The 12,833-nt window shown below is 52.7% G+C and overlaps 1 protein-coding gene across 1 annotated transcript; it reads left to right on the forward strand.

Moving 5' to 3' along the window:
- Nucleotides 1-285: 285 nt before the first annotated feature.
- TGME49_253290 (valyl-tRNA synthetase) lies at nucleotides 286-12,718 on the forward strand (the record flags this gene model as incomplete). The annotated part of the gene is made up of 18 exons (XM_018781001.1): nucleotides 286-376; nucleotides 1,268-1,354; nucleotides 1,992-2,271; nucleotides 2,917-2,969; nucleotides 3,294-3,435; nucleotides 4,065-4,187; nucleotides 4,514-4,608; nucleotides 5,018-5,166; nucleotides 5,762-5,915; nucleotides 6,474-6,592; nucleotides 7,057-7,277; nucleotides 7,797-8,015; nucleotides 8,546-8,613; nucleotides 8,980-9,617; nucleotides 10,263-10,622; nucleotides 11,129-11,335; nucleotides 11,701-11,856; nucleotides 12,528-12,718. 18 exons carry the CDS (start codon nucleotides 286-288, stop codon nucleotides 12,684-12,686), a joined length of 3,321 nt encoding a protein of 1,106 aa, XP_018638190.1. The 3' UTR covers nucleotides 12,687-12,718.
- Between the last annotated feature and the right edge of the window lie 115 nt (nucleotides 12,719-12,833).

Raw genomic sequence — 12,833 nt, forward strand, 5'->3', positions numbered from 1 at the left:
GGAGAGGGGAGTACTGCCCGCACATGAACATAATAACCAAGGGCCCCCGAGCGCTGTCTCTGGACCGCCAGTTTCCACAGACACACGCGTCTCGTTCGCCTTCGGGACTCCTTCGGTTCCTAGGGCGCCGCCCGAGCGATTTGAAGCACTTTCTTTCATTCTGCGACGTACACATAGCGCAAGCCAGCCAGTGACACTTTGCCGACTTCTCCATACTTCTATCATTTTCCTTGTTCCACTGCCTCGTCTCTGCCGCGGTGCTCTTACATGCATGCGCCCGAACGCATGCCCACACGACACGATCGAACAGTTGGAGAGACACGCCGTCCTTTTTCCTCACCCGGAGAAAGCTTTTTCCTCCACGACACCGCTCAACGTAGCTTCCACTTCTGCCATTGCATATTTTCTGGAACAGGTGTTCCTCAGAGCTGAATGTCTTGACCAGACTACAGAGGATTCCGTTGGGTTGCTTTTTTAGGTCAGGGCGACGGCCTGGGGTTCCATTCGACTCCTGTCTCTGCACCACGTTCTTTCCAACGAGTCGATTCCCGGCGCCTCTACATAAAGATCAGACTTACGAGTCTTTTTCGACTGTTCCTCCCACTCATCGTGGAAGAGCGAAACTGGCGCAGTTACTGAATTCGGTTGTGGTGTCTCAGGTTCGCACAAGACCCTTCCAGTTTCGGGCGGGTGTGATGAATTTGTCCCAGCGTTTGAACTCGTTTCATCGGAAAGCGGTTTTCTGCACCAAAAGCCTGTTCACCACCCTACCCTACGATTCATTCTCATTTTCTCGACTTTCTTCCGTGGTCACCGTGGGTTCTCCCAGTCGTTTGGAGGGGAGACTTGTTCCTGTCTCCTGTCCCCATGGTCCACGCCTTTTCTCCATCGGTCTTTGCCTCCATTTCCCGTAAATCTTTAGAAGCCCGGCTCTCGACGTGTCATTCTTCACACAAGCCAACTTTAGGTCACAGCTGGACAGAGAACTGCACGCATTTTCTTTCTGCGCCCTTCGCTGCTCCCTCCGCTCTTTTTTCTTCCGCAAAAAAAATTGTTTCGCCTCACACCGGGTCTTTTTGGCTCCCTAAACCCTCACCCGCCACGCCTTCGCTCGCATTTCACCCGCCTCCTTCTCGGTTCAGCGCATCTTGTTTTCCCTCATTTTGTCCGGCTTCCTCTGCACGTCAAGTGCGACAGTCGCCTGCCAGTCGCCGTTTGTCTGAACTGCAAAAAGGTCCTCTTTGCTCTGCGGCGGTTCTGCTTCCAGCGTCGACTTCCTGCGCTTCCCGTGGATTTCCCTCTCGCTCTGCGTCAGCGCTTTCGATTCTCCGCGACGAAATGGTCACCAAGAAAAGTGAGTCTCACGACCGCCTACTAGAGTCTGTTTCCTCTGAAGTCTCCGACTTCGCGCCGGCTCTGTCTCGCCGGCGACAGAGGTTCTCGGGCCCACCAAGCGTCTGATCGGAGCGAACGCATGCGGTCGTCCAGACGGGTAGCGGCAGCCACCGGTCAGTCTTCGATTTTCTGTTCTCTCTGCTCTTGCCAACTTTTTACGTTCTCAATGTCTTGACTTCGCAGCTCGTTCCCAAGGAATTCCTCTCCTCGAGAAAGAAACCGTGTCTGTCCTACACGAAATAGACCTTCTGACGAAAAAGGGAGTTTGTCGAGCTTAGGAAGCTTCTTCAGTGCGCTTTGGAATCAGTTGTTTTCTTGCGTCTCCTAGAACCCAGAAATCTCATCTCAAGAAAGAACAACGATTGCTCGCTCTCGTTCTCCTGCGAGAATACACGACTTCCATTGTATAGTTCGTCACCCACACGGTTTGGGCTCGTCTCCTCGACCCTCGAAATCTCGGTTCTCCAAATAGAACCGGGATCCTCTGTTCTCGTTCACCTGTAACACGCGATGTTCTCTCCCGTTGGAAGCTGAAGTTTCGTTCTGGCTTGTGTGAGCACGTCTCGATCGTCTTCAACCTGCTCGCCTTTTCGCAGACCTGGATGGCCTCATGGCCGCCTCGTACCAACCTGGCGACGTGGAGAAGGACTGGTACGCATGGTGGGAGCAGGAGAACTTTTTCTCGCCAACGAGTCTCTCTCTTCACCAGCGTCAAGTCTACTCCGGTTCCTTGCCGGTCCCAGTTTCGTCGGAGCTTGCAGCGACGACGAAAAAGGAAAATCAGTTCGTCATGGTCATTCCGCCGCCCAACGTCACCGGCTCTCTTCACATCGGCCACACCCTCACGGTGGCAATTGAAGACTCGCTTGCCAGATGGTACCGAAACGTCTGACGTGGGGTCTCTTGCACTCTGTCATTCTGGAGCGTCTCTAGGAGCAGCACTGGCAACTCTATCTATGGACGCGTCGTCCACAGTAAAGATGTGTTCGGGACACTCTTAAGTCTTTTCCGTGTGAAACAATACAGGTATTCCTCTTAATTAAGCGTCTGGGTTTTACGCTGTCCGACTCTTACGTCTTCAAAAGCGAATGCTCACTGTGGAAGCTCGCGTCGAACTCGAAGACTGAGAAGTGATGCAGACGACGGAGTGCCGCCTTCTTGCCACAGAGGATCGAGCACTGGTTCTCGACATGTGGACTTCAAAGCCTGTAAAACTACCGCTGTGCTACTGATAGCCATCAATCGATGTTCTCCATCTTTCCGAGGGCTCAACGGAAAGAACCACGCGAGGCCCATCTGCCGGGGGAGACAGCCGAGAATCAGACAGAATCGCCAGTGAAGCATCGGGGAACGAGTTACAAGAACGACGAAAGAGGGTTTCTGACGTCAATGCGTCGACTCTCAATTCCTTCTAGATTGCGGCTTGGAAGCTGGGTTTCCTAGCGCCTCTTCTTCCTTCCGAGCCTGTCGGTCCTCCGTCGCCAACCCGTCATTGGTGGTTTCTTTTGATGACGTTTGCAGGAACCGCATGAATGGAAAAATTGTCCTTTGGGTCCCCGGCGCAGACCACGCAGGTACGGCCGAGAGCGAGCGCAGCGCCTGACGCACAGGCGCCAAACGATGTCACCTGGTTGCATGCAGCCTCCCTAAATGTCCCTGACCCGATCGTTTTTTCATTGCAGCCCTGTGGGTGCTAAGTTGATCTCTGTTCTAAATAGAACTTTTTGTATCGAAAATACATCTGTGCTCCACGATAGTTTCTGCCTTGAATAGAGCTTTGTTTGTGCTCAGCAGATCTCTGTTCTGGTCAAGTGTTTGTGAACTCTCAACTTTCTTTGAGAGCAATTAAAGTGAGTAGAGGCTTGTTGCTGTCTTCATGATGCGTGGGGCGCCCGCAGGCATTGCCACGCAGAGTGTGGTGGAGAGGGCCTTGTTGAAGGAGGGTGCGCCTTCTCGCCACGAGCTGGGGAGAGAGGCGTTTCTCCGAAAGGTCTGGGACTGGAAGCGACGGTATGGGGACACGATCTGCGATCAGTTGAGGTGAGAAAGAAAAGACAAGGCGTAGACGCGGGGGATCTGCCCCCTCTTTTGCCGACTGAGTCTCTTCCCTGTCACACATTTCATCCGTCGCAAGGCTTCTGAATAGGATGCTGGGGCCCAAGGCCTCGGTCCCACGATGTACGGGTGTCGAGAAGTTTGAAGACAAGGCGAAGCTGTCCGTTTTCGTTATTGCGCCCTTGAGTTTGTGGCCTCTCCTCTGTTTCGTTTCTCGCTCACGTTTCCGTTTCTTTTTCCTCGCTGCAAGAGCCTTTCGACAGGTCACTGTTTTTCTTGTTTCGCGTCTTGATCCACACCAGCTCAGATCAGTCCAATTCACTCGTGGTACCCGAAAACGGGGGATCGCGTCAGGTGCTGAAAAACGCTTTCCGAACGCCCAACAGAGATTCGTACAAAGCCGTCGCTTTTTTCCCGCTGAAAGGCGACTCAGTAGGTGAAGCCACTTCTATGCTTGTCTTGTCTGGTCTCCGTAGGTACCTCTGCGGGTGCGCGAATCTTTCCGTGTCCCTTCTCACATCTTTTGTGCCGGGGTTTCGTACCCTCACTTGCGCTGCAAAGGAAAAACCGTTCTCGTCAGTAGGCTTCTGTGTCCGGCTTCTGTTCGTCTTCAGACGCGTAGGCAGCAGTGTCTCCTGGCCGCATTTCTCCTTCACTCTGGACGAAAAACTGTCTCGCGCTGTTGTCGAGGCCTTCGTCCGCATGTACGACGCGGGGTTGATCTACAGAGAAGAGAGGTGCGCGTCTATCATAACCGACTCCCAGCTCAACTGCACAGAGGGGTGTAGTCAGTTTTTGCACCGCGACATCGGCGGAGTCAGACGCAACTCGAAGAAAAGGAGGTCTGGGAGGTTCCCGCAGGGTTAAGCGGAAGACAGGAAGTGACCGAAAACAGGACCTGAGAGAAGCTGTTGCAAAGCGAGGGGGTGGGAGAAAGTCGTAGTGTGTGAGAGACGATCATTTCCATTTTGCGTTGTCACTTGGAGCAGTCGCAGCAACTATATCGTGTCCTTCAACACCGACAGCGAGAGGGAGGATGCGGGGTTTTGCCGTTTCTCTTCAGGCTCGTCTCTTGGTCGCCCTATTTGAAGACAGCAATTAGCGATGTTGAGGTAGACGTCGAAGAGATCGACAAACCGAAGAAAGTCACCATTCCCGGTAAGGCGTTCCTCTCAAGATGCAGTTCTTGCTCTCGCCACGTGTGTCCGTTTCTCTCTTTCGTCTGCAGACCATGCTGCAGATTCCGTGTTTAGGGTGTTTTCCCCGCGCTAGGCAACTTGCCGCCGTCGTGCGTGTGTTTTTTATCCACCGTGTGTTGCCTGTTGATCTACTCTTGAGTCTTCTCGCTCTACGCACCTCTGAATGGACATGTATGCAGATATTCCTGTGATATGTCCTTGAGATCTGTCACTGCGTTTCTAGGTTTGTGCATTTCAGCCTGTGTATTCCACAGAATAGCCCATTTATGTCCTTTATCTTTTCTCAACTGTGTGGAGCTGCGGTGATGGATTGGAATCCCCGTTGTCTCTTTTGTCCTGTGCATGGGCTCTCCCTTCTTGTTGCTCAGGATTCGAGTACCCCGTTGAAGTTGGCTACTTGTGGCATTTCTCCTACGAAGTCGAAGGCGGCGGCCGCCTCGAGGTGGCCACCACGCGTATTGAAACGATGCTAGGAGACGTCGCCGTGGCCGTTAATCCCACGGATGAGCGCTACTCGGTAAGCGGAAAGCGGAGAGGCAATTGTTTGTGTTCTTTTCAAGCCTTTTTTGCTTGTGCCTTGCCTGTCTTTTTCGTGTCACCGGGAGAGAACTTATATCTTTCATTCTGTCTTGCTGCTTTTCTACCGCCCTTTGACTTGCGGAGGCGCGCTCTCTCCTGTTTCCCCAGTTTACCCTTCTTCCACCGTTGTCTAGCACGAGTCCTTACCGTGGCGTTTCTCACAGTAAATGTCTCGGAGAGCTCGCTGGGGAGTCTTGGCGAAGACCCCAAAACGATGCTAAGCAACTTTTTCTCCCACAACTTGCCTGTGCCTTCTTTTTTTCCTGGTCGTCTCTTCCCCTTTGACCGCCCCTTGGATTTTTTGCCAAACGCAGTGCATCTGTTTCAAGATTGAAATCGGGTGTTCTTCTCTTCCATGCAGTGGAAGATCTTGTTTTCCTGCTTTGAATGTCTCTCATTTCTACTTCTGCTCTCTTGCATGCTTGACCCGTCTGACGCCCGTAGCTCTTACGAGGTCCGAGCTGGCCGCTTTCCTGTCGCTGTATTTATCCTCGCCTTCAGCGCCGGCGTTACGTGCCTCTCTGTCTTCGCAGAACCTGGTTGGCAAGCGCCTCATCCATCCGTTCTTCCGAGAGCGCGAGATGCGCGTCGTCGCAGATGATCACGTGGTTTCCACTTTCGGAACAGGAGCTGTGAAAATCACTCCTGCGCATGATAAGAACGATTACGCGATCGCCAAGCGACACAGTAGGTGCCGGGACGGGTGGGGGAACGTTTTTGCGCGCGGAGAATGCTGCAGGAAGAGGTAACGAAGGCGCGTTGCGTTGCCTACACCGTAATCCCTGAATGCATACAGAGCCGAGGTGGAATTTTGGAGACGGACGTCGATCATGGATGAAAGAGACACGAATCCGAATGCCTGCATAAAAGCCGATCAAGAGGGTTCACTGTTGTGATCGTAGGAGAGAGACACGTTAGGTCTGGGGGGAAATATCGGGTGCCATATACACCACTCTGGAGTCTTTATGTGCATGCATGTAAACCGTTGGTCGCGGACGCGGAGGCCGTATGCGGCAATGTGAGGGGACCCTGAAAGGGGGAAAGCTGTTTCTCGATGTTATGGGCGTGTCCGCCGTTTCACGATGGCCAAAAAGGGGCGCAGGAGAGCGCTGCTAGAGATGCAACAAAACAACTGTAGGAAGGGGCGGGAACCCCAACAACTCAGGAAAGTTGTTTCTTTTTCAGGAACCAAACCGACTGCGTTTGTCTTATTTTCGGTTTGCTTCTGCATGCCTTTTCGTGCAGACTTACCGTGCATTTCCATCTTCACATTGGACGGAAAGATCGGCCCGGAAGGCGGTCCGTTCGCAGGGCAACATCGATTCGAGTGTCGATTCAAAATTCAGCAGGCACTCAAAGATCTGGTAGGTTTCTGCTTCCCCGTTTTTGTCTTCTCCGCACCGCGTCGAAAACATTTCCTCGCCACCAACTCGCTGTAGGGGTTTTCCTCTTGGATGATCAGAACTAAACCGCTGCGACTAGAAATAGAAGAATTCAGAAAAAAAACACTTCTAGGTAAAGGCACTGACTGTCCCATGTAGCGTGCTTGTTCTTGTCTATACATAAGTATACATGTGTGTCTGAGTAAGGCTGCCGTAACAGAAGAAAGTACCCACGCACATACATACGCATGGATATATGTCTATGTGTATACGTGCTATTACATGCACATGCCTGTATGCATATGTGTCCTTGTTGGTGTAACACTGTTGAGACGTGGCGTGCCAGAAGTAGCGAGCGACGTATCGAATGGCGTGAAGGCTACGCTGCCCGCTGCGTCTGGGTTTCTGGGACGTTCTTGGTTTTTTTTCGTGCTCTTCTGAACCAGGGCTTGCTGGGAGAGAAGGTGCCCAACACACACGCCATGCAGTTGCCGCGGTGCAGCCGAAGCGGAGACATCATCGAGTACATGCTGATTCCCCAGTGGTGGTGCTCGTGCAAGGACATGGCCGATCGCTCGGTTAAGGCCGTCCGCAACGGCGACCTAAAAATCGTGCCGGCGTTCCACGAAGATGTTTGGTACCACTGGCTGGAAAACATCAAGGACTGGTATGTGCGCCGAGACACCTGCAGAAAAACAGGAGCAGTCGACGAGAGCGCGGGGAAGAGACACGGAGAGAAGGCGTGAAATCTTGGGGTGAAAGAAGGATAGAAAAAAAAGTAGAACCGGGAGAGAAAGTGGAGGAGAGATAAGATAGACGGTGGGAGAGAGACGGGCAATGAGGTGGGGGGAAACTGGTAGAGACGGTGGTAGAGTGGAGAGGAGAGAAATTAGGAGAGAGTGCGGACACGGGTTTGCTTTCTCTGCTCGTTTTGTTAAAAGCCGCGGAGTTAGTGCCGGATGTCTTTGATGTACGAAGAAGTACCCCTGCCGTGGATCTTTTTGGGGACAATACCAAATGGCACACCGAAAGCATACAAGGCCCTCAGGAACTGCTAGCTTTTGACAGCTTTCTTTTTCGGTTTCCATCTGGGCTTTCCGGCTACAGTCGATGGAGTTGTGCCAACTTTCTTCCCCTCTGTTTCTTCCACGCCAGCACTCTCGGCTTTTCCTTCTCGCTTCTACAGGTGCATCTCGCGACAGCTGTGGTGGGGCCACAGAATTCCAGCATACCGGGTCACGAAGCCGGAGCAGCAGGAGGAGACTTGGGTGGTAGGTCGTTCACACCAGGAGGCTTTGGAGAGAGCAGGAGCGAAGTTGGGGATCCAGGCCCTCTCTACAATTTCTCTGGAGCAAGACGAAGATGTCCTCGACACCTGGTTCTCCTCCGGCCTCTTCCCCTTCAGGTTAGAGAAGGCGTTACGGAGCACCACAGAAGAGAAGCTGTCTCAGACCACGTAACCTCCGCGCGCGTCTTCCTGGGAGGCCTTTCTCGTTTTCTGGTGGAGGGATTCTCCTATGTTCTCGAAGACGGGGCAACTGGAAAGACCACCCCGCGATGGGGAATTCGTAGTTTCACTGACGGGATGGAGACCCGTCGTTTTCAGAGTCGGAACGACGCGTGCATGCAATGACACGAGGGTATCAGAACGAACAGTCATGGCGTGTATGCCTCCACAGATGAGAAGCCAAAACGTACATTCCCATGTAGACTTACCCGTAACAACCGACGGATCGACGTCTGAGGAGCAGCGTGAGACACTGCACACAGCGCGTCACACGCAGAGTCGCGCACGCGTTTAAATGCGGTTCGCCAGGACAGGGGAGTGAACATCAAGGACGGTGGCGGTTTTGAAACGTGTTGGGAGGACAGCCGTGGAAGCTGAGAGGATCCACATGCAAACAGAACATGCCTTGTTGCGGGTATTGCGCTCAGCGTTTTCGGGTGGCCTGACAACACCGAGGACATTCAGGCGTTCTTCCCTACGTCCTTGCTGGAAACAGGTACCTTGTCTGTGCATGCTCGGGAGCTCTTCGCATGGGGAGACACGCTTCTGTGCATGTGGATCGTCGGCTCATGTTTGAGGCCGTGGCAAGTCTCCTTCATGTCTCGCCCGATAGGGGTTATCGTTCATTGGAGAAAAGGAGCAAATGCAGTCTACATGTTTGCGGCTTCCTTCTGTTGGAAGCCTTCTTTGCCAGCCATGCGTGCCAGCAATGCCGGCATTGAGATGTTCTAAAAGTCCAGCGCGTCGTCAGGGTTCCATGTCGTCTCGTTTTTTTTGGTGGACACGCTATGGCTGGAAAGCTCGTGTCGGCTCAGACAGCGCTGGCTCTCGCATCCTTTGTTGCTGTGCATGTTTCCTGCAGGCCACGACATTCTGTTCTTCTGGGTGGCCCGAATGGTGATGATGTCTCTCCAGCTGACGGACAAACTGCCTTTCGACACCGTTTTCCTGCACGCCATGGTGCGCGACGCGCACGGGCAGAAAATGAGCAAGAGCAAGGGAAACGTGATCGATCCTCTCGAGGTGATTTCCGGGATTTCACTGCAAGATCTCCAGGCGAAGCTGCACAAGGGCAACCTCCCGGAGAAGGAAATCAAACGCGCAGAAGAAGTGCTGAAGAAAGAGTTCCCCAAGGGCATAGAAGCCTGTGGCTGCGACGCGCTCCGCCTCGGCCTTCTGGCCTACACGCGCCAAGGGCGAAATGTGAATCTCGACCTCAACCGTGTGGTGGGCTACCGCCACTTCTGCAACAAACTCTGGAACGCCACCAAATTCGCCATGGACAAGTTCGAGGCCGCCTCCCAGCTTCTCGAGTGCGGCACAGAGGGCGCGGTGAATGGCCATGAGGTTAAGCCGTTCCGCCCCGGAGGCATATTCATGGGTGGTGTCGGGATCAGCAGAGGCGCGCAGGAACTCACAGGCTGCACCGGCGTCAAGTACGACCAACTCGAGTGGGTCGACCGGTGGATCTTGCACCGCCTGTCTGTCACATGCGCCGAGGTAAGACTGCCAGTTTGGAATGCCATCTGGAAGCCGAGTTCGGGCTGTAGCCCACGGAAACGCATTGGATCCGAAGGGAGGACGTATGTCAGAGGCCAACAGCGGTCGTAGTAAGGAGACACAAGACGAACCCAAACGTCCAAGCAGTACGTTCATCCAGGTGCTGAACAGGTGTGAGCCCAACATGAAGTTGTGAACTCCGTCGTCTCAAAGCTCACCTAACGGGGGTGGTGTTTGGGATTCTTTGTCACAGGATGACTTGCCCGAGGCTGCATGGGTAAATAACGAGAAAAGGATTCGCCGTGTCTGTGTCAGACAAATGAAGGGTTACCACGAAACATGGACAGGCTACCTGGCCACGCGCCGGGACACCGAACTGCTTCGATGGAGACACACGCTCTATTTGGGCATGCCGCCAGAGAATGTTGAGGGGTTCAGACGGACAGAATGAGGTCGACAACGGAAGAGGGGCACATGAGTGCCAAGAGGGAGAGGACGCATTGTTCAGGCAAATGTGCGCGTGCCGACGGTGAATGCTTGCATAGTGCTTCTTTGTATCTGGGGTTTGTTGCGTGGTGATGTCATGCAAGGAAGGGTCTACGGCAGCACCTGGTTCTGTTGTAGGTTTATCTCGCATTGTCACAGGTCAAGAAGGCGTTCGAGGAGTATGCCTTCTCTGAGGTTGTGACAGCGATTTTCAACTTCTTCCTGTACGACTTCTGCGACTACTACCTTGAGCTCTCGAAACAACGGCTCACGGTCCGTTCCGTAGAGCAAAAGACAGCTGACACAACTGGGTCTTCCTCCCGCTACATCCGCTCTTTGTGCGCACTGGAGGTGCTCCACGTCTGCCTCGACCGCGGCCTCCGTCTTCTTCACCCCCTCTGTCCCTTCATCACGGAAGAGCTTTTCCAGCGTCTGCCAGGATATGAAACAAAGCCGACGAGCATTTGCATTGCCGATTATCCTCAGCCGATTATGCAGTGGACTGACTACAAGCTTGATGTAAGCCAGCGAATATGCACCTAACAGGTGGACAAGGGTTTATAGCTCAGTGAACCGCATGCAATATACTTTGTTCAAGCCTCCTTCGTACGCTGGCATAAGACCTGACAGCTTGCGCGGGAGATTCCCGTCTAGAATATGTAGCTGATTAAAGAGGGGAAAAAGCGATAGTGATTACTTTTTTGTGATACGTCATTTTCCTTCTCGTCGAAAGGACCGTGAACGAAATCGCGTGAAGAGCATGAGAGTGTGTGCGATAGAGTTTGGCTAGTGCATACAAATGACTATTCACGCAACGTCAGGGTGGCGATTTGCCTTTAGGTGACATGAATACGCTAGACACTCGTGGTGGCTGCGTTTGACTCGGTTGCCGACGTTAATTCAGAATGAGGGGCGTCTCTTGAAATCAACTGTGACGAAACCGTAGCCTGAAACGAATTCATTGCCATAAAGGGATCGGCATAGAGAACTCGACTTAAGCAGAGTTTTGTGTGTCGCGCTTTCAGGATGAGATGGAGCTCTTCAAGAGTGTCGTTTCTCATTTCCGTTCCCTCATTGCCGCCTTGGATATTCCCCCGAAGATCAAGCCCGTTGGTTACGTTATGATCACGGACGTTGCTCAGAAATACAACGAAAACGCCTCCTCTGCGTCTTTGCGTTCGTTCATCTCCGCAAGAGAGGGTGATCTTGCAGCCATGGCAAAAATGTCGAAGGTAAGGTATTTACGCTTCCACACAGGACACGCTTACACCAGTCGAGAGCGAACGCAGGATTAGGTAGCACGAGGAAAATGCGTGTGGTACCCGAAGGCAAAGTGGGACGATGAAGCAGGCTTGCACGTTGTATACGTTTTACGTCTTTTCACTTAGAGCATGGCTGCGTTTTGTGTGGGAACCACTGGCGCATTTCGTATCTACTTCCATTTTACCGTTTGCCCAGACCTCACTCAAATCAAGAAACAGACGATGGTCGAGCCGAACTGGCTGTGAACGCCGTCCGACAAGTTCCAGATTTCTTTTGTCTTGAATAGGTGAACGCGTCCTTTGCTCGTTTCATGTGCTCTGTTATGGTCTCTCAGATTTCCGTGCGGGCGCCAGATCAAAATGCTCCGGACTGCTGCGTGAGCGATGTCGTATGCGGCTCTGTGTCAATTTTCCTTTCCGTTGAGGACGGGGTAAATCTGGCGCAGACACTGGAGAAGATGAACAAGAAGAAAGCGAATCTCGAGAAAATGGTAGGCGACAGTTAGGTCTCAACATGCATCTCTCTGCATGCAGAGTCGTACCAAATAATGCTTGTCTGGCAGGTGGTACAGCGTACTGAATGCCAACGCAATCTGGACGTGGAAAGTGGCCCGTCCTGGTCTGCTCTTAAAACTTGAATGTGAGGATGGAAAGAGGCGTGTCATGTCAATCTTCTCATCCTTCCTCTATCAGACGTCTTTTGTATGCCAACAAGATCGATTGCCGTCCGTCAGTGTCTTCATTATGTTTTAGTGATTCACGTGTGTATGGACAGGGGAAAGGAGGTACCAGTTCGTTTGAGCTTTTTGGAGACAGAAGGGATCATCCCTTAGGAGCACACGGTGTTGTCTATAGAGGAAACCGGGGACTTAACTGCGTGCGACCGTACTGCGGCCACGTGGATGTTTGCTTGGTGATGCTACACTGTCACCGCGTACACTAGTGTGATCGTTTCTAGTATCGTCAGAGTGTGAGCTTCTTTGAGGTTCCAAGACGTGACAGTTCTTTGGTGTCCTGCGATGTCTGTGTGACACCGCCTTTTGATCGCTTCAAGGTGTCTCCATGTGCGCGGGCAATCCGTACACACGCAGTGTTAAAGTTGCAAAGCAATCGTGAGGTATACTTGGTGTGCTTGTGTTTTTCCCGATGTGTATCCTTGCAGATCCAGGGATATGAGAAGAAAGAGGCGATGCCCGCGTACGAAGAGAAGGTGCCAGCAGATGTACGGGAACAGAACGCTGTGAGGAAGGGCGAGTTGCAGGAGGAGCTGAAGATGCTTCTTCAAGCTGTCGAGAACATGAAACGGCTTGCCGGCCAGTAGAAGCGAATCTAGAGAACCGTTTTCTTGCCTCGTCCGTGGAGTCCCGTCCTTGCTGATTTTGGCGGCCTAGCGTAAACCAGGGCACGCCACCTACCGGTTTTACGTTTCGTCTGCAGTTTGTCTCACAACAGTGAACTGGGAGTGAAA

This window comes from Toxoplasma gondii, chromosome III, assembly GCF_000006565.2.
Source record: "Toxoplasma gondii ME49 chromosome III, whole genome shotgun sequence".
Classification (NCBI taxonomy): Eukaryota; Apicomplexa; class Conoidasida; order Eucoccidiorida; family Sarcocystidae; genus Toxoplasma; species Toxoplasma gondii.